This window comes from Globicephala melas, chromosome 14 (genome assembly GCF_963455315.2).
Source record: "Globicephala melas chromosome 14, mGloMel1.2, whole genome shotgun sequence".
In the NCBI taxonomy this organism is placed as follows: domain Eukaryota; kingdom Metazoa; phylum Chordata; class Mammalia; order Artiodactyla; family Delphinidae; genus Globicephala; species Globicephala melas.
Genome location: NC_083327.1, coordinates 72862381 through 72883619, shown reverse-complemented (window position 1 = coordinate 72883619; position 21239 = coordinate 72862381). Strand labels below are relative to the sequence as shown.

The 21239-nt window shown below is 38.2% G+C and overlaps 1 protein-coding gene across 2 annotated transcripts in view; it reads left to right on the top strand.

Annotated features, from left to right (window-relative positions):
• The window catches only part of KATNA1 (katanin catalytic subunit A1), a 35938-nt gene that overhangs the window by 717 nt on the left and 13982 nt on the right, over positions 1–21239 (top strand). The window contains exons 2-4 of one of the 2 annotated variants that reach the window (XM_030853197.3): positions 5274–5448; positions 6807–6964; positions 12743–12923. In XM_030853197.3, the coding sequence (XP_030709057.1) occupies positions 5287–5448; positions 6807–6964; positions 12743–12923 (501 nt within the window). In that variant the 5' untranslated portion in view covers positions 5274–5286. Of the gene's footprint in view, positions 1–5273; positions 5449–6806; positions 6965–12742; positions 12924–21239 lie in introns of those variants that run through there. The other variant, XM_060283824.2, reaches the window with a different exon arrangement.

The following is a 21239-nucleotide window of genomic DNA, read 5'->3' as shown; positions in this document are numbered from 1 at the left end:
CGATGAACGTGGGTCCTTAATGCTTTGCAGTGGATAGTCTCAGGCCCTTATTTACTCAAAAATAATTTTCTCTTTTAACTGCGAAGTGCCATTTTTATATCAGTTACTAACATTTATATCAGTTACTAACATTGCTCCTCTCTTGAAAGCACTCATTTGTCTTCCTCTTTGAAATCAGACCTTTAGATACTGCTGAGGACATTCCTAACGTTTTAGAATGTGTGCGATAAATCTTTGCCCCATAGTCACAATGCTAGAACACCAAGGTATTGAAAGATTCTTGTGATGTTCATACAGGCCTAAATATCTCAGTGTGCAGCCTTATTTTCTTTTCCAAAGGAGATGGTTTTTGTAATCATTGAGTTCTCACACAAAGAAATAGTGGCAAAACTCTTTGTCTTGTATTAGTATTAATAACTTGTGACTTGTTTCATATCTTAAAAAAAAAAAAAGGCAGTGCCAATCGACTTTCCAGCATTCTTAGACTATGAAAAGTTATATAAAGCTCCTTTATGGCATTGATTATTCAAGACCTTTTTACATTTTATAGATTCAGTATTAGGCATATTATATAGTCTACAATGGATTCTGCATCTTATTTTGAAACTGGTATCACAATTCTGACAAATACTAAGGATTAGAGAATCTTGTAGAATTTACTGTATTAAAAACAATGTTGAATTTCTGTTTACAACAATGGTTCTGGATTGTTTGTTTTTTAGCTGTTTGACTGCTTAAAAAGATACTCTTTGTGGACCACACAGCATCACATTAAGTTTGCTAGAAATTTTGCTGTAATATTGAGTTTTTAGTGTTTAAAAAATTTTGACTGTTATTTGAATTAAAATTTCATGTTGCATCTTACTTAGTTTAAATAAATGAATTTAGTCATTAAGATAAATACTCAGTACACTTAAGCAAAAGGGTGGTTCTGATAGGAAGGATCATGTAAAGGAAAAGCTTGCTGTGAGATAAAGCATGCATCACCTATGCTTATGTTTATTTTTCTCTTTAATAATCTCTTTAAAAACCAACAGTGTGTTTTTGGACAGTCTCAGTTTTTATAATTTTATAATCTCATTTTCTATTAATTGAACCAACAGGTAGTGTTTACAGTTCACTGTGGTTAAACTTTGGTCTACAGACTTTTCTTCACATATATTCATTTCTTCAAGTACTGCCAGATATTGTGTCAGGTAGACCCAAATTCTGTCTTCCTAAAGTGTAATTTTGGCAATGATAAGGATATATTCTTGAAAATTGAAGAATCTCATAAATTTACAGTGTTGACGTTCATTTGAGAAGAAGAATGTGTGATACTAAGAATAGGAAAATTTGTTTTTTGTCTAACATTTATTCATTGCATGGTATTTTGATACATTTTCAGTAAACACATCATTTCTTTGATAACCAAGAATTTTTCAGGTCATTTTTAATGTGGCCTTGGATTGACTTTACATTTGTTTGTTAGAAAATGTCGATTCATTGGCTCCTCAGGAATTTTATCTGACTAGAAAGAAGTATCCATAACACGGAACCTTCAGAGAAGGCCTGGAGTGACTTCTGTGAATTTTGGAACATTGAGCCCTGGCCCTCAGAAATACAAAGGGACAACCTATATATAAGTAACAATTTAGATTTTTTTTTTTTTTTTTAGTTGGGGAAAGGGAAGAAAGATCTGGAGGGAGCCTGTTAAGGAAAAGAGAGAGAGAAGGAAGAGACGTTGGAGTCTTGCTATCTGTGCTTATCCAGATCAGCGATATACTGCCAGCAGCCAGCTCCAGCTGTACCCTTATAACATTATTGCTCAGACTAGGCGTCACTGTAGGGCATATATAGCTTCAGAGCAAAAGCAGTCGCACAGTTCTGGTAGGGGTGATTTGAGGATCAAGTAGTGTGAGAGTGCTGAGGGTCAGAAACTGGACAAAAGTAAGAAATCTTAGTAGTTAGACAAAACCTGACAGTATTCATTCATTCGAAGATTTACTGAGTATCTGCTGTGTGAAAGGAAGCATGGTTCTAGATGCTGGGGATATATCCATAAAATAGCAGAGAGCCATGGTCCCTGACCACAGAGCTCTTATTAAGATGGAATATTATGGGCTTCCCTGGTGGCACAGTGGTTGAGAGTCCGCCTGCCGATGCAGGGGACATGGGTTCGTGCCCCGACCCGGGAAGATCCCACATGCCGCGGAACGGCTGGGCCCGTGAGCCATGGCCGCTGAGCCTGCGCGTCCAGGGCCTGTGCTCCACAACGGGACAGGCCACAACAGGAAGAGGCCCGTGTACAGCCAAAAAAAAAAAAAAAAAGATGGAATATTATCAGTGGTCATACTTTTCAGTCACGGGATTTTTTTTGCTTTTCTTTTGGACCCCAGATGCTCAGTCTTGAATTACTTATAGACCTTAGTTCTTAGCTGTATTGCTTCATGACAAATTACCGGAAAACTTAATGGCTTAAAACAACAAACATTCATTGTCTCACGGTTTCTTTGGTCAGGCTCTGGGCATAACTTGGCTAGGTGCTTCTGCTTCAGGGTCTTGCACAGGCTATAGTCAAGGTATCAATCAGGGCTGCATTTATCTCAAGGGTCAGCTGAGGGAGGATCCAACTTCCTGCCTCCCTCACATGGTTGTTGGCAGGATTCAGTTCCTCTGGTCTGTTGGACTGGGGGCCTCAGTTCCTCACTGGCTGTTGCCCTTGGGCCTCCATCAGTTCTTTGCCATGTGAGCCTCTGCACTGGGCAACTCACAACATGGTAGCTGGTTTTCCCTTAGAGTAGTCCAATGAGAGAGCAAAAGATAGTAAGCAAGGTGGAAGTCCCAGTCTAATCTCAGAAATGATGTTCCATTATTTTTGTATATTCTGTTTGTTACAAGCTCACATTCAAGGGGAGATGATTACATAAGGGTATGGACACTAGGAAGCAGAGGTCATTGAGAGCCACCTTACAGGGTCTCTGTGATTATTGATGGATATAAGGCCCTTCTTTTGTTGTATTTATTTTTGGTTACTCCCCTACCCTCCATCCTCTTTCTTCATTCATATTTCCCTATCTCACCCTCCACAGACACTGTAATATATTTAATATATGTTCTTCGGTGTGTATGTGTCCTTTAAAAAAAAAAGAGTGTTTTATTCACCATATATATTGGGTTGGCCAAAAAGTTCGTACAGTTTCCATGACATCTTACGGAAAAACTTTTTGGCCAGCCCAATAAATATAGCATAATTTTAAGTTTATAAAATGATCTTGGCACTTAGACCTTGTTCTATGTCTAAGTATTTTTTACACCTAACCCTGTATTTTGATGATCTATCCATGTTGCTATTTGCATATTTTGTTCATTGCTTCCATCTGCTACGTAGTATTCCATAGGGTGCATCCACCATATTTCCTTATCTATTTTCTTAGCAGGGAATAGATAGATTACCTCCAGCTATTGATTTCTCAAACAGTTCTGTCATTAACATCCAAAAACAAGTCCCTTTGTGGATCTGTGTGAAATTTCCTCTGGAATATTTACAGAAAAGTAGGGTTGCAGGGTCGTAGGATATATGCATACAGAATTTCTCTAAGTACTGCCAGATTGCTCTCCAAAATGATTATACCAGTTTCTGCCCACACATTGTATGTGAGAATGTCCTTTTTCCCAAATAATTGCCAATACTTAGTATTATTGGATTTATTAATTTTTTTAATCTGGTAAATGTAAAAGGAGTCTCTCATTGCATTCTTCTATTACTAGTATCTGTACTTGTAACCATTTGGGATTTCCCTTCCATGAATTACGCTTTATGCCTTTCTGCGCTACCCATTTTTTAAAAATTTTATTTATTTATTTATGTGTTGGGTCTTCGTTTCTGTGCGAGAGCTTTCTCCAGTTGCGGCAAGTGGGGGCCACTCTTCATCGTGGTGCGCGGGGCCTCTCACTATCATGGCCTCTCATTGCGGAGCACAGCCTCCAGACGCATAGGCTTAGTAATTGTGGCTCACGGGCCTAGTTGCTCCGCGGCATGTGGGATCTTCCCAGACCAGGGCTCGAACCTGTGTCCCCTGCATTGGCAGGCGGACCCTCAACCACTGCACCACCAGGGAAGCCCGCTACCCATTTTTGTATGATTTTGTATGAAGTTCTTTTGTCCGTTAGTGTGAGGAATTACAAGGATGGATTTTCTCAACTTAGATTATAATTGCATTCCTGTGTTGGTCATGGAGAGAGAGAGAGAGAGAGAGAGAGAGAGAGAGAGAGAGTATGCGCGCTGGTACATTGTTAGTTAGCTAATCGTTTTTTTTTCTTTTTTTTAGTTAGCTAATCTTTTATTTAAGATTACCACATCATGTTCATAAGTGAAATAGACTTTTTATTGCTGTTAATTAGTTTTGAAATTGAGGCGATTCTCACCTCATAAAAAGTTGATCAGTTTTCCCCTTGTTTTCTGGGCCAATTTTTATGTAATTGGAATTAGCTTCTGTCTAGAGGGTAGGTAAAAACCCACCTATAAAAACCCCATATCCGTATATCCACATCCTACTAAGTACAAAGACTATGCTTAGTTCTTGTATATGGAAAGTTTCAGGGAAGATGCATTCAGCATTTATTGAAGACCTACTCTTTGCCAAGTACTATGGTAGGGACTCTAAATAGCCATTTATTCCTTCTAGTGCAACTCTTGGAAATAGTTACTATCCCAATTACGGATTTAAAAACTAAGGCTCATTAAAGTTAAGGGGCTTGACAAAGGTGGCAGAATTACAGTTCCAACCAAGATTCTTCTAACCTCAAAACACGTGTGTTTTCTGCTGTGTCACAGTGTCCTCCAAAAAATGATCTAACATTCTACATTTGTTCTGCAGATGTTCAATAAGACTTGTATGTCACGCACTGAAGTTACCATCTCAGACCTTTCCTCTGTAAATCCTGCTCTAAAAGAACTTAGAGATTCAAGGTAGACAAGTGCCTTGAGATGAAGGCCCCAGTAAAGTGCCAGGGGACTTTAGAAGGGGGAGGGCTTATTTTGAACTGGGAAGTTCAGAAGGTTGACATACTGGGAGAATTGCCATCTGAGTGGGGTTTTGACACATAGGTAGGGTTTGACTGTGGGAACCTGAGAAATTTCTTTGAAGGAGTGGAAATTAGCATGAACAAATGTATAGAGATGGAAAGTACATTGTGAGTGTCTTCAGGGATCCTTGGAAAGTATACTTTTAAAAAACTCTTTGTAGTACTTATTTTTAAGAGGTAATATTAAATGTTTCTTTCTTTTTTAGCTTATAATTGAGCATGAGTCTTCTTATGATTAGTGAGAATGTAAAATTGGCCCGTGAATATGCATTGCTGGGAAATTATGACTCTGCAGTGGTCTATTATCAGGGAGTTCTTGATCAAATGAACAAGTATCTATACTCAGTCAAAGATACATACCTCCAGCAGAAATGGCAACAGGTAAGAAACATGACTGATGTTTGTTTTAATAGTTTAAAATACTCAGATGTAAATAGGTAGTGCTTTTGCAGCTTTACGTTAAGAGTGTGTAATTTATTACATGGATTTGTATATAATGTTTCTTAAAACTTGATTATTATATTAGTCCATATTCGCCATCATCAGTATGATGAGTTCTCAGTTATTCTAATTTTTGGAATCTAATAGTAATGGTTTTGGCATTTTTTTCTAGATCGCATTTTTACCTGGTAAAATTAGAATTGACTTTATTAAGCCATTATTGAAACTGCAGATGACACCTGAATCTCACAAGTACCATATTCTCTATAGAACATCGTAAAGCAGACCATACTTGCATCCCACTTGAGGAACTTCAGTCACTGAGGACCAGTAGAAGTTTATAGGTAGAAACTATAAACAGGTCCAGTTGAATATGGCATTTATAATAGGGTTCAACAATGTCACAGGAGAGAAATATTATAGAAATTAATAGTCTTTTTGTGCTGGTCTTTTAGGTAGAGTATTATCCCTCAGATTCTACTAAACTGCTTTTTTCATAGTATTCCATACTTGTCCTAAATTTCTTTAAAAGAAAGAAATACTCTACCTCTTTGAACTTAACCTCTTTCCTTAAGTCTGCCTCTGCGTATTTTACATTAGAAGGGGAAAACACTTTATTTCATAAAGAGTCTTAAATTTGTCACTGAAAGACTTCTAAGACCTTTTGTTCTTAGGCCAGCAGCTTTTACTTAAAAAGTCTGAGCTTTTTTATAAGGATATTTAAATCATTTAGTTTTAAAACCAAATATTACTAACTTCATTTCAGTGTTTCATATATGTGTGTGTGTGTGTGTATAGTGTTAAAATTGAGTCAAGGCTGCTTTTAAAAAAAATATATTGGTTGTGTGTGGATTGAGCCATTTATCCTCTGAAGCTTTATTTTTCAAACTGTGGGATGCAGTTATGAAATTAGTGGATTCTGATCAGCATTTTTAAAGTCAATTAAGTAGCATAAGAACCATCAAAGCGCAACTTGCAAAAGTATTGTTTTTGCCAAACTTTGAAGTTACAGCTAACTTTTAAATTTGTTATGCATTTTGAATAAGAACCATAAGTCAGTCATGATGGCTTCATTAGCCAGGATACTTAATTCATTTTATCAGAATTAATTTTGCAATTAGAAATAAAGAATTCATGAACCATTATTAAAATTTCAACAGAATATTTTGGTATGGTTTCCTGGATATCTGATGTCAAAATGGAGGCTTCTGACATCTTTAATAAATGGCCCAACTTAATCTTGGCAGTGATTTATTAGTTATAGAAATTTAAAGCGCCATATTCTCCTTTGAAATCAGGTTTGGCAGGAAATAAATGTGGAAGCTAAACACGTTAAGGATATCATGAAAACACTAGAAAGCTTTAAACTAGACAGCACTCCATTAAAAGCTGCACAGCATGAGCTTCCAGCATCCGAGGGAGAAGTCTGGTCCCTGCCTGTGCCTGTTGAACGAAGGTAAGTGGAGACCCTTTAAGAAACACACTGGCACGGAAAACTGATAGCATTGGTTCTACCTAGGAAGAGAACTGGGGACTGAGAGACGGGAATGGGAGAGGGTTTTTTACTGAATACCTTTTGTAACTCTTAAATTGTACATCATGTAACTCTGCCTCATTTCAGTAAGTTAAATTTAGGTAGACATAGACCAAAAATATGCTTTTGTGAATGAGCTTAAAGTAGTGGAGGCACTGTTATCTTATGGAAGGAACATGGGGATGGAGATTGAAATATCTGGGCTCTAGGTCTGTATCATTATTTGTAGCTCTGGGAAAATCATGTAACCTTTCTAGAGCTCAGCTTTTTGTTATGTAAAGTGAGGGAATTAGACTAAAACAGTGGTTCTCAAAAAGCTATCACAGAATACTGCTATTTATCAAGCTATACTGCTGCTAAAATTTAAAAATGGGCTTTTTAGTTCACAGAAAAAAAGAAAAGATAAAATGTTCTCAATTATAGGTTTTTTTCTTTGGTATTTTTATCCCCAGTTTCCTCTTACCTGGTGCCAGCAAATGAACAATTAGTGAAAGTTGATATTTACTGAAATGCAAAAGAGCCAATTATGCTTAGTTCCACTGCATATTTTTTAACTGACGAGTGTGCAAGTGGGTGTCATTTATCTATTTTACTCACATAATAGATTTCCTAGTTTATATTGTGGGTTTAAATACATTAGTGTAAAATAGCATTGTACAAAAAACACTGACTTTCAGGTTCTTTGTCCCTTAACCAGTTTGAGAACCTTGCATTAAAACGTTGCTCAGGTGTTTTTCAGGTGTTTAAGATTCTATCATTATAACTGTTAATTCTCAATTGTATTTTATGATAGGTGCTAGATATTGAGTGCTCACGGAGTTCTGAGCACTAATATGGGATACATGTGTTATTTTATTTATTTCTTACAGTAAGCCTTCCAAATAAGTCATATTTTTTCTGTGTTTCAGGTAAGATAGCTGAGGTAGAGGGAAGTTAAGTAACTTTTTCCAGTTATCACAGAGGTAATAACTGGTGGAGCTAGGATTCGAATCCAGAGGTGTTTGATTACAAGGCTGGCACTGCCATACCAGTCATTCCCAACTCTAGCATACATAAAGATCTCCTGGGATACTCATTCAGAATGTGGGTGCTGGGGCTTCACTCCCAGAGAATCTGGTGTAATAGCAGGTGGAGCCCAGAAGTCTTCAGGTGATTCTGATACAGGTGGTCAATGGATCACACTTCGAGAAGTACCATACCAAAGTGTTCCCCCTCCAGTTTAAAATTAACTGATGGATATTGATTGTTTCTTAGCCACTTTGATTTTCTTCAGCTCCAGATAAAAGTACTAATGTTCTATTATTGACTCTGATACCTTCTGAATATTTACTAAATTTTACCCTTACTCTAAGTACTTTTATGTATATTTTCTGTTTTATTTTAGAATTCACTAAAAATTTAAAAAAAAGTACAGCAATAGGCTCATTAAAGAAAAATAGGAAAATGCATAAAAGTAGGGGGGAGATCATAGAGTCATCCTAGTGCAACTTCTAGTCTTTTATGCATTGTTTATTTCATAGTTGTAGTTGTGCTATATCCATAATATAGAACCTTGTACCCTGTTTTTTTAAAAAAATCCTAAAAGTAGACAACAGTTATCATACACTTACCAAATACCGTGTTAATTGCTTTACATATATTACATATATTACTTAATTCTCAAAACAGTCTTAGAAGGTAGGTACTAAACTTGTAGCCCCAATTTCTGATAAGGACACTTAAGCTTAGATAGGTTAAGTAATTTGCTCTTCATATTGTAAACGTTGATAATTTATAAGCCATCTTAGACCTTATTCTCTGCTACTTTTAAAGGGTTGTTTGCTACTCTTTTGAGGGATATAACCTACATAGTTAATCATGCTCTTATTCATTGTTTCCTCTTTTTTTTTTAATTTTATTTATTTTTGGCCACGTTGGATCTTCATTGCTGCACACAGGCTTTCTCTAGTTGCGGCGTGTGGACTTCTCATTACGGTGTTTCTGTTGTTGTGGAGAACGGGCCCTAGGGCACGCGGGCTCAGTAGTTGTGGCGCACAGGCCTAGTTGCTCCGCGGCATGTGGGATCTTCCCAGACCAGAGATCACACCTGTGTCCCCTGCATTGGCAGGCGGATTCTTAACCACTGCGCCACCAGGGAAGTCCTCCCCTTTTTTGTTGTTATAAATAAAGTGAATATTTTTCCACATTTATGATCACTTTTTCTTAATTTCAAAAGTAGAACTAATAATAGATGAGTCAAGTTGTGTTTTTATTTTATTTTACCTATGAATATGTCTTACTCCTACTTTCTTTTTTTTCCCTCCTTCTGGAGAATCATCATTTGGCCCTTGTATTAGTCTACTCTGGCTGCCATAACAAAATACCACAGACTGGGTGGCTTAAGCAACAGGAACTTGTGTCCTCACATGGCAGAGGGAACAGCAAGCTTTCTGGTGTCTCTTAATAAGGATACTAATTCTGAGATCGGCCCCACCCTTTTGATCTTATTTACCTTTTTTTTTTTTTTTTTTGCGGTACACGGGCCTCTCACTGTTGTGGCCTCTCCCATTGCGGAGCACAGGCTCCGTACGCGCAGGCTCAGCGGCCATGGCTCACGGGCCCAGCCACTCCGCGGTATGTGGGATCTTCCCGGACCGGGGCACGAACCCACGTCCCCTGCATTGGGAGGCAGACTCTCAACCACTGCGCCACCAGGGAAGCCCCTTATTTACCTTTAATTACTTCCTTACTTCAAATGATCACATTGGGGTTTAGGAATTCAACATAATGAATTTTGGAGGGGTACAAACATTCAGTCTATAACAGCCCTGTAACTCCTTTATCAATTACTGGTAAGAACTTTCCAATGAATAGATGTGCCCAGTGATTATTCAGTTGATTTCAAATTTAATGAACTGTTTGGTTGCCACAATCTAATATGTGGAGGCAGGAGGCTTCTCTCTTAGGGGTAATGGAAAGTTGAGTTAAATGAGTCTTTCATCTTGAAAAGTCTATGATGATGAACCCTAGTGTCCCTCCTTATTGCTTCTGGCTTTTCTTCAATATTTTTTTCTGTCTCTGATTTTAAATGCCCTGGATTACTATTAACTGCAAAGTTCTCCTCTTTGACTTTATTTGCTGCATCTTTCTATTTCTTTCTGTAATTTATTTTACTTGCTTCCTCAACTGAATATCCCTCAAAACTCTTTATTTTTCTGTTGGTCTTAATCTGTACTCATGCTTAAGAGCGCTTATTCTTTCAACTCCCATGGTGATTCTAACCTTGACATTGCCTAAATTTTAATCCCATTTGAAGAACAGATTTAACTGATCCAGCATTCTAGTGCTGTGCACAAATATGTTTGTACAGGAGGTTCATTGAAGCCTTTTAGAGGAAAGATTAGAAATAGAATAAAACTTTTTGGTATGATTCTTTTAAAATGTCTTTTAAAAGTCAGCTGATGTCCCTCAAACATCTTCTCGTCTCACTGAATAAAACCCAAAGTTTTCAGTATGTCCCTCAGTGCCACCCTGTGAGATCTGGTTCCCTGCCGCCTCTGTGACCTAAGTTCTTACAGTTCTCTCCCTCAGCCTTCTTGAACAAGTCAAACACAAATGCTTCAGTTCTCTGCACTTGCCTTTCCTTCAACTCAGATGTTTGATGGCTTGTTCTCTCACTTCTTTCAGGTCTCTACTTAAATATCACCTCAGAAAGGCCATCTCTGATCACCCTACCTATATCATTCCGTAGACCCTACCATTCTTTATTTTCTTAGATAGCATTTAGCATCATCTGATGTACTGTTTATTTCTTCATTGAAACCCCCTCTGCCCACACACACACTTGAATGTGAGCCTGTGAGAGTAAAGGCTTTTATTAAAGTTATTTTAAAAATTGTTTTACTTTAAATGCAGAGTAGTGCCTGTCAGTAGTAATAGTTCAGTAAATTATTTTTCGGATAAATGAATAGCAGTAAGAAGTGGATAAAGGGACTTCCCTGGCAGTCCAGTGGTTAGGACTCCATGCTTCCACTGCTGGTCAGGGAACTAAGATTGTGCAAACCACAAGGCGCGGCCAAAAAAAAAAAAAAAAAAAAGAAGTGGATAAAGTGTGCCACATTTTATGTGACTGACTGCCAGCTAGCCATTAAAAGTCATTTATGAGGTGATGATAGAGGAAAGAATACCGGCAATGCCTCATGATATAATGAGTAGAGAAAAATAAGAGCATATGTGTATATAATGGTTCCAATTTTGTTTAAATGAAAGGCAACCGTAAGAAAATAAACTAATATGTTAAGTGGTTAACTCTGGATAGTGGGGTTAAGGTGACTTTTTCAAATTCTTTATACTTTATTATAATTCAGTGTCTATTTTATATTATTTTTCTTAAGAGGAAAAATAAATATATATTTTAAAGCAGAATCCCTACTTGGCTATCCAAGTTTCTAAATCCAAAATTGAACCCTCATCATTCCTTTCACATATATATTGGTTTGGCTTTATCATCCTCCCAAATTCTCATTCTCAACCTTTCACATCTAAGAGTATCTTTTTTCATAGTGTCTCTTAGATTTTTATCATTACTCCTTGAGCTAGGCCCTCATCTCATGCCTTGATAACATCTCCCTGCTTTTTCTGTTTCCTTCATCAGTGTATCTTATTATTAGACTGATCTTTCTAAAACCTTTTCAGTGGCCGCCAGCTAAAAACCAAGCCTCTTGAACTGGCAGTGTTTAGATCTACTTACTGAACCACCTTATCTGTTCAGTATCATGTTTTAATGTTTACCATTGTCTTCACAGTTAGTAACTTTATAACCTTTACGTAGATTAAGCTCATCTTGCTTTCTTTGCTTTTCTTCACTGATTTTCTTGTCTGCAATTGTACCATCTTGTTTAGGTCAGCTTCTGTGTTTCCAGGTCCAATTTACTTTGTCTTTAAGAGGCCACTCCCATTGCCACAGTACTAGATCTCTTTCACACTTTCTAGTATACTTGCCTAGTCTTATGTGTCTTCTTCTTTCTTAACTATACTTGAGGTATTTGAGGATAGGACTCCCCTGCCTTTTTTTATTGCTTATTTTACTGGCCCCAACCAAGTCTAGAAGTGTAGTAGGAGCCTAATAAGTATTTGAGAGGTCTAAATCCTGCCACAGAAATAAAGATGAAGTGATCTACATAGAGGTAAAGCACTGTACATGAGTTCTTGTAACTGTCCATAGCCAGTGCTTATGTCAGGTTTTTTTAATGGGAAAATGATTAAATTTTATTAATTAAAACAGAACTGTGATACATTCTAAATAAAATGGTACCAAATTGCACATATATCAGTACATAAGTGTGAAGTCTACACCTGTGCTTTGTTCTTGCTTTTTCGATAAAACTCCCTTCTCTGATTATTGTTCTCTTTTCAGTTTCCAAGAATCAGACTAATTTTTCATCTAATCCGATATACAATAGCTATTTCCTTTTAAAAGAGAGGTGATGATCAGTTGACTTCTATTATTTCTACCATAAAACCATAGTGCACCACAGACAGCTATGCCCAGTTTAAATGCTAGACCTTAGATTTCAGTGACCTCAAGTTTGTTTTATCTTGTGTTCAGTTATGCCTTTGCTTCTTTAGTTCATAAACTAACTTACACACTATGTGTGTTCATCTATATATGGACCAACTCCAAGAGTTGAGTATGATTTTCATGATCTTGTATTTGATTAGACCCTCACCAGGACCTAGAAAACGCCAGTCGTCTCAGTACAGTGACCCTAAACCACAGGGTAACCGTTCAAGTACAACTGTCAGAGTTCACCGTCCATCCGCACACAGTGTTCACAATGACAGAGGGAAAGCTGTTCGTTGTCGGGAAAAGAAAGAACAGAATAAAGGAAGAGAGGAAAAGGTAAATGTTACTGATATTCATAAATGAAAAAGTTATTTATTAACCTTAAAAATGAAGACTGTACAAATTTTAATAATTTTTAGTAATTAAATCTGCTACTATAATAAAACCATAGTCACACTCCACCTAGGCTAGGATTTTTCCTACTCACTATTCAACAAATAATTTTGTTTTTTTTGTTTGTTTTGTTGTTGTTGTTGTTTTGCGGTACGTGGGCCTCTCACTGCTGTGGCCTCTCCCGTTGCGGAGCACAGGCTCCGGACGCGCAGGCTCAGCGGCCATGGCTCATGGGCCCAGCCGCTCTGCGGCATGTGGGATCTTCCCGGACCGGGGCACAAACCCATGTCCCCTGCATCGGCAGGAGGACTCTCAACCACTGCACCACCAGGGAAGCCCTATTTTGGTTGTTTTTTGTAACTTTCTATCTTGATACAATTTCAGACTTGCAAACAAGTTACAAGAATGGTATAAAGAACTTCCAGTGTGGTCAATTGGGAGATTGAAATTGACATGTATACACCGATGTGTATAAAATGGATGACTAATAAGAACCTGCTGTATAAAAAAATAAATAAAAGAAAAAAAAAGAACTTCCATATATTCTTTCCCCAGTTTTACCAGTTATTAATATTATGTCCCTTTTGCTTTATCATTTACTCTCTGTATATACTTTATTTTTCCTGAAGCATTGAGAGTAAGTTGTAGAAATGAAATCATGCCCTTTTACCCTTAGATGTTTTAGAGTCAATTTCCTAAATACTAGGACATTGTTTCACATGAAAACAATGTAGTGATCAAAATTCATAAATTTTGCATTGATACGGTACTGTTATCTAATACATAGACCTTTATAAAATTTTGCCAGTTATCCCAATAATGTCATTTATAGCTCCCCCTGCCCCCTGTGCCAGGACCCAATATAGAAGCATACATTGCATTTGGTTGTCATGTTTCTTTAGTCTCTTTTATCTTTTTTTATTTTATTTTTTTAATTTATTTATTTTTGGCTGCATTGGGTCTTCGTTGTTGCATGAGGGTTTTCTCTAGTTGCAGTGAGCAGGAGCTACTCTTCGTTGCAGTGCGCACGCTTCTCATTGCGGTGGCTTCTCTTGTTGTGGAGCACGGGCTCTACGTGCAGGCTCGGTAGTTGTGGCATGCGGACTCAATAGTTGTGGCTCGCGGGCTCTAGAGCGCAGGCTTAGTAGTTGTGACGCACGGGCTTAGTTGCTCAGCAGCATGTGGGATCTTCCTGGACTGGGGCTCGAACCTGTGTCCCCTGCATTGGCAGGCGGATTCTTACCACTGTGCCACCAGGGAAGCCCTCTTTAGTCTCTTTTAATGTGAACACTTCCTCTGCCTTTATCTTTTTTGGCCTGACTTTTTTAAGAGTTATTTTGTAGAATGTTCCTCGGTTTGGATTTGCCTGATGTTTCCTCATGATTAGATTTAAGGTTGTGCATTTTTGGCAGGAATACCACTGAAGTGAAGTTTTGTTCTTCTCAGTGTATCATATAAGGAGGCACAGGATGTTTATTTGTTCTGTTACTTGTGATAAATTGGATCACTTGGTTAGGGTGGTGCCTGCCAAGTCCCTCCACTATACAGTTACTCTTTTTCCCTTTATAGTAGTTTGTGGGGAGATACTTTGAGGTTATATAAATATTGTATTTCTCATTAAAGTTTCAGTTACTTGCTTTAGCATCCAGTGATTCTTGCCTGAAGCAGTTATTCCTCTGATAATTGAAAAATCATTTTCTAATGCTATTATCTCTTCTACATTAATTACTTGACATTGAACTGTAAGAAAAAAACTCTATCTCTTCCCCTTTATTTAATTTTATCAGTATGGACTGGTGGACTCTTATTTTATTCAGTGAATTAAAATCTATTACTATCTTTTTGATGCTTAAATTGTCCAAGAGTTGAGGAGTGGGAGACCCTTGAAGCTGGGTCTTAAGTCTTTTTGACACATACTCACCATTCTCTGAGCATTTCCTCATTTTCTGGCAAAATAGGATGTTCCAGGCTCTTCGTGTATTTACCCCATTTCTCCAGGAAACCCTGGTTCCTATTAGTGAGGAATGAGATTTATAAACCAAGATTTCAGTACCAATTATTATTTGAGGGCCTGTGCTCTCTTACAGTAAGAAATATATGGGACTCTGAGAACCTAGTTTCTGTCCCCTCTACTTCCACCTCCCCAGTCCCTTGCCCCAGGCACATACCTAGTCTATGAAATGGTAAAGTACAGGCTCACTTCTTGGCTTGTTGTACCAAAAGGACCCCTCCACACCACCTGGGCAAAGTGAAAACTGGGTTAAGCAAATGTAAAGCCCCCAGTGCTGCCCATTCAGTCCTTTTCAAAACATCATATCATGGGCTTCCCTGGTGGCGCAGTGGTTGAGAGTCCGCCTGCCGATGCAGGGGACACGGGTTCGTGCCCTGGTCCAGGAATATCCCACATGCCGCAGAGCAGCTGGGCCCGTGAGCCATGGCCGCTGAGCCTGCGCGTCCGGAGCCTGTGCTCCACAACGGGAGAGGCCACAACAGTGAGAGGCCCGCGTACCGCAAAAAAAAAAAAAAAAAAAAAAAAAAACCATCATATCAGCCCGTACTTCAAGATCTTTTTCCTAAATTTGCAATCTAACTTTGTAATTCTGCTTGAGAACCTCATCCAGTAACCAGCCAAGCCACACCTTTAAATATAACCTTCCTTGTTGGTATAGATACAGATGTGCTTTTAGCTCTTGATTTTGTGTCATCACCTTTATTCCCCGTCCTCCCCATTTCTGGAGGTCATTTGCCCTTGTACATCTGGATAGTCAGTTCCCTTGAGTCCCTCTCACCATCGTTCCATAGTCCTGTATTTCTGTACTTTCAGCAACAGCAGTGCTATTGTAGTTCCTGAAACAAGGAAGGGTATGCGGAAGGTGGCTAATGCCTCTGGCCTTAGGCAGTATTATCAATACGAAGGTTGCCCTTGCCTATCATCTAGGGTGTGGGTTGTAACCCTTTTAACCATCTGTGGTTTGTAGAGCTCAATGTCCTATACCTTTTTCACTTTATATCTATACTTTTATACCCTGAGAAATGATGTGTAGAACCTGAGGTACTATAATCAGCAAATCAGTTGTATAAATTAAATTGAATTAATATGATTTGCTTGTTAAAACAGGAAGATATAAAGCTTTTCAAAAATATAGCATGGTGATTAAGAGTATGGGCTTTGGAATCATGTAGACTTGTATTTCAGCACCATCCCTGCTGTTTCTGGATGTATTACCATAAGCTACTTGGGCTTTCTAAATTTTATCCCCTCATATATAAAATTACTTTAATGCCTGTCTTATAGAGTTTTTGTAGGATAAATAAAATAACTTTTTTTAAAAAAATTTATTTTATTTATTTTTGGTTGCGTTGGGTCTTCGTTGCTGTACACGGGCTTTCTCTAGTTGCGTTGAGCGGGGGCTGCTCTTCGTTGTGGTGCGCGGGCTTCCTCATTGCGGTGACTTCTCTTGTTGTGGAGCATGGGCTGTAGGCACACGGGCTCAGTAGTTGTGGCTCGTGGGCTCTAGAGCACAGGCTCAGTAGTTGTGGCGCATGGGCTTAGTTGCTCCGCGGCATGTGGGATCTTCCTGGCCCAGGGCTCGAACCCACGTCCCCGGAATTGGCAGGCGGATTCTTAACCACTGCGCCGCCAGGGAAGCCCCAAGATAACTTTTTTTTCTACCTAGTGTGTGCTCAATAAATGTTAGCTATTATTTCCCAAACATTCCAGGTAACTGAGATTTTTGTTACATATGCTATTGACTTGAACAGTTTCACCATTGCATTTTTTAAAATTTTAATGAAATATCTTAGAGGTTGATGACTACATTCAAAATGCTCTTTAATTTATCTAAATGCAAAAGTAGAATTATTAGGTTAAAAGTAGGATAAAAATAAATTCCCCAGAAGGAGGCTCACTTTGAAAAAAAGTTCTTATTTACCAATGGAAGTATTTTAGCCTTCAGTTTAAAACAAATAGTGTTTCTATCACCCTTTGATTCTCTACTGTTTCAAGAATAGGGCAAGAGGACAAAGTATAATAAATAAACATAAAATCAGCTACATTAAGAGGAGATCTTAGGGGCTTCCCTGGTGGCGCAGTGGTTGAGAGTCCGCCTGCCGATGCAGGGGACACGGGTTCGTGCCCCGGTCCGGGAAGATCCCACGTGCCGCGGAGCGGCTAGGCCTGTGAGCCATGGCCGCTGAGCCTGCGCGTCCGGAGCCTGTGCTCCGCAACGGGAGAGGCCAGAACAGTGAGAGGCCCGCGTACTGCAAAAAAAAAGAGGAGATCTTATCTGTGTCTTTGCTGAGTGTAGACATGACTTACGTGCTAAAATCCTCAGGACTTGACAGCCAAAGAGCAAGTGTATAGAATAGATTTTCTTCCCAAATCAGCCAGTGTGTCTTTGTTGGTAATATATGCCCAGTGTTGAGAAACTTACATTTGGGGAGATCAGAATAATATATTTCAAACAATTATAGAACAATTAGATGTTAAACTGGTGGTAGCTAGTGACTAAAAATAGCAGAATTCTTAGAAGGAGTTGGTAGTAGTGAGAAAGCTTCATGGAAGAGATAAAGCCATTAAGTCATACAGAATGAATAATTTTTTTTTTCCTATTTAAAACCTTTTGTTACCTATTCACTTAGAAAATCAGAAAATAGAGCAAATGAAAAAAGAAAACTCAGACTCACATTCTTACCCACCCAGAGTTCTGTTAATCTCATGGTATATGCTTTTAATGCTTTTCTATTGCGTGATTTTTTTTTTTTTACCGTAACTGGAATCATAAAATAGCCTGTTCTTTTTGATTATCAATGTATCCTAACAGTCTTTCTATGTTGAGTTGGTCTATTCCTCTAAATAGTAGCTGTACAAATGACTAAAGAAAAGGAAATAAGAGCACAGAAACAAGTGTCTTCAGTAAAATGTCTCTCTTAAGTCTATTGCCCGTTATGCAAATGAGGTTTTTTTAGTCTTGAGTTTTGAGAGCTCTTTATATAGTCTAGAGACTAGTCCTTTGTCAGTTATGTATTTTGCAGATAGTTTCTTTAAGTGTGTAGCTTGTCTTTTCATTGTTTTAGCAGGATCTTTCACAAGGCAAAAGATTTTAATTTTGGTAAAGTCCAACATTTCCTTTTTATAAATTATGCTTTTGGTGTCAAGTTTGTAATTCTTTGCCTAGCCCTAGATCCCAAAATTTTTTAATTTTTTTCTTAAAAGTTTTATAATTTTATGTTTTACATCTAAGTCCATGATCTGTTTTGAGTTGATTTTTGTGTAACGTGTGAGACTTAGGTCAAGGTTCATTTTTTGCCTATACATGTTCAATTGCTCCAGCACCTTTTGTTGAAAAGGATTTGTTATAGCACAGAGAACTACATTCAATATCCTGTAATAAACTATATGGAAAAAATATGAAAAAGAATATACATGTATATATATATATATATATATATATATAACTGAGTCACTGTACTGTACAGCAGAAATTAATACAACATTGTAAATATACTTCAATAAAATAAATTTTTTACACCTTGGTCAAAAATTATTTGGGCATATTTGTGTGGGTCTGTCTATGGGCTCTCTATTACATTTCATTGATACATGTATCTGTCTCTCAACCAATACTCCACACAGTCTTGGTTACTATAGTTATATACTGTGTTATGTACATAGTAAGCTTGAAATTGAGTAGACTAATTCATCCCATTTTATTCTTCCTTTTCAAAGTTATTTTAGCTATTCTAGTTCCTTTTTTTTCATGTAAATTTTGGAATCAGCTTTTCTACATCTACAAAGAATGTTGCTGATATTCTGATAGGAATTATGTTAAACCTATATATCAGTTTGGGGGAAATTAAGATCTTTGTTACATTGAGTCTTCCAATCCATGAACATGTTATCTCCTTTAGATCTTTGATTTCTTTCATCAGCATTGTGTAGTTTTCAGCATACAGGTCTTGCATATATTTTGTTAGATTTTAAACCTAAGTATTTCACTTTTCTAAGTGATTGTATCAGTGGTATTGTATTTTTTATTTCAGTATCCACATATTTATTGCTAGTATATAGAAATACAAGTGACTTAAAAAATTCTTTTAGGGCTTCCCTGGTGGCGCAGTGGTTGAGAGTCCACCTGCCGATGCAGGGCACGCGGGTTCGTGCCCCGGTCCGGGAAGATCCCACATGCCACGGAGTGGCTGGGCCCGTGAGCCATGGCCGCTGAGCCTGGACGTCTGGAGCGCTCCGCAAAAAGCCCACAACAGTAAGAGGCCCGCGTACCGCAAAAAAAAAAAAGAAAAAAAAATTCTTTTAAATTGTGGTTTAAATATGTATAACGTAAAATTTACCATTTTAGCCATTTTTAAGTATGCATTTCTTTCCATTTTTTTTTTTTTTTTTTTTTTTTGCGGTATGCGGGCCTCTCACTGTTGTGGCCTCTCCCGTTGCGGAGCACAGGCTCTGGACTCCAGGCTCAGCAGCCATGGCTCACGGGCCCAGCCGCTCCGCGGCATATGGGATCTTCCTGGACCGGGGCACGAAACCGTGTCCCCTGCATCGGCAGGTGGACTCTCAACCACTGCGCCACCAGGGAAGCCCTAAGTATGCATTTCTTAAAGTGCAATTGAGTACATTCACATTGCTGTGGAACTATCACCACCATACATCCACAGAACGTTTTTAATTTTGCAAAGCTGAAACTCTGTGCCCGTTAAACAATAACTCCCTGATAAGGAAAACTCTCTTTTTCTTTCTGCTTGCTACTTGCAAAACACTTCTGTACTCCAAATGTGTAGGATTTTTTTTCCACATCAAGCAATTCTTTGACACCAGTTGTGTGTCCTACAGTCTAACTCAACTGGCATCAGATCCACAGGTTAAGAGTTCAGTTGCACAGGGTGCCTCCACATCACATGCCAGTTGCAAGTCCAGCTTGTCACCTGTGCTTCTGACCAACTGGTATAAATCAGAGGTTACCAAAACAACCCCCTTGGGTTTGATAATTTGTTAGAGCAGCTCACAGAACTCAGGAAAACAGTTTTCTTACTAGATTTACCAGTTTATTACAAAGGATGCAATTCAGCAACAGCTAGATGGAAGAGAAGCCCAGGGCAAGGTACGTGGGAAGGGACGCAGAGCTTCCATGCCTTCTCCAGATACGCCACCCTCCTAGCACCTCCGCATGTTCACCATACCCTATCCTTTTGGGGTTTTATGGAGGCTTCATTACATGGGTATGATGGATTAAATCATTGGCCATTGGTGATTCATTGAACCTCCAACCTCTCTTTCTCCCCAGAGGTTGTATGGTAGCACTGTAAGTTCCAACCCTCTAATCACAAGTTTGGTTCCCCTGACAACAGTCCCCATCCTGTGATTAACTAGGGGCTTTCCAAAAATCACCTCATTAACGTAAACTCAGGTTGAGTTGAAGGAACTTGTTATGAGTATCAAAAAACACCTCTTTCACCTTTACTGCTCTGGATCTATTTCAGGAGCTGGGAACAAAAACTGCATATTATAACAAAAGATGCTTCCATTGCTCTTATCAGTTAGGAAATCATAAGGGTTTTAGGAGTTATATGCCAGGAATAGGACTAAAACTAAGTATGTATTTCTCGTTATAAATCATAATATTGCATTCCCTGTTCCTTCCCCCTGCCCACAGGCCCTGGCAACCACTATTCTACTTTCTGTCTCTATGAGTTTGATTCCTCTAAGTACATCACATGAGTGGAATCATACAGTATTTGTTCTTTTGTGACTGGCTTTTCCTACTTAGCATAATGTCTTCAGGGTTCATCCATTTGATAGCATGTGTCAGAATGTCATTCCTTTTTAAGGCTCATATTCCATTGCATGTATATACCATATTTTGTTTATCCAGTCATCCATCAAAGGACACTTCGGTTGCTTCCACCTTTTGGCTATTGTAAATAATGCTTCTATGTCACGGGTATATAAATGTCTCTTCAAGACCCTGCTTTCAAGTCTTTTGGAGATATATATATATATATATTCATATACAGAAGTATTCGTGTATAATTCTGTTTTTAATTTTTTGAGGAATCACCAAACGTTTCCACAGTGGCTGCATCATTTCACATTTCTACTAACAGTGCACAATGTTCCAATTTCTCCACATCTTTGCCAACACTTGTTATTTTCTTTTTTAAAAAAATTAATTAATTAATTTATTTATTTATTTATGGCTACGTTGGGTCTTCGTTGCTGTGCGCGGGCTTTCTCTAGTTGCAGTG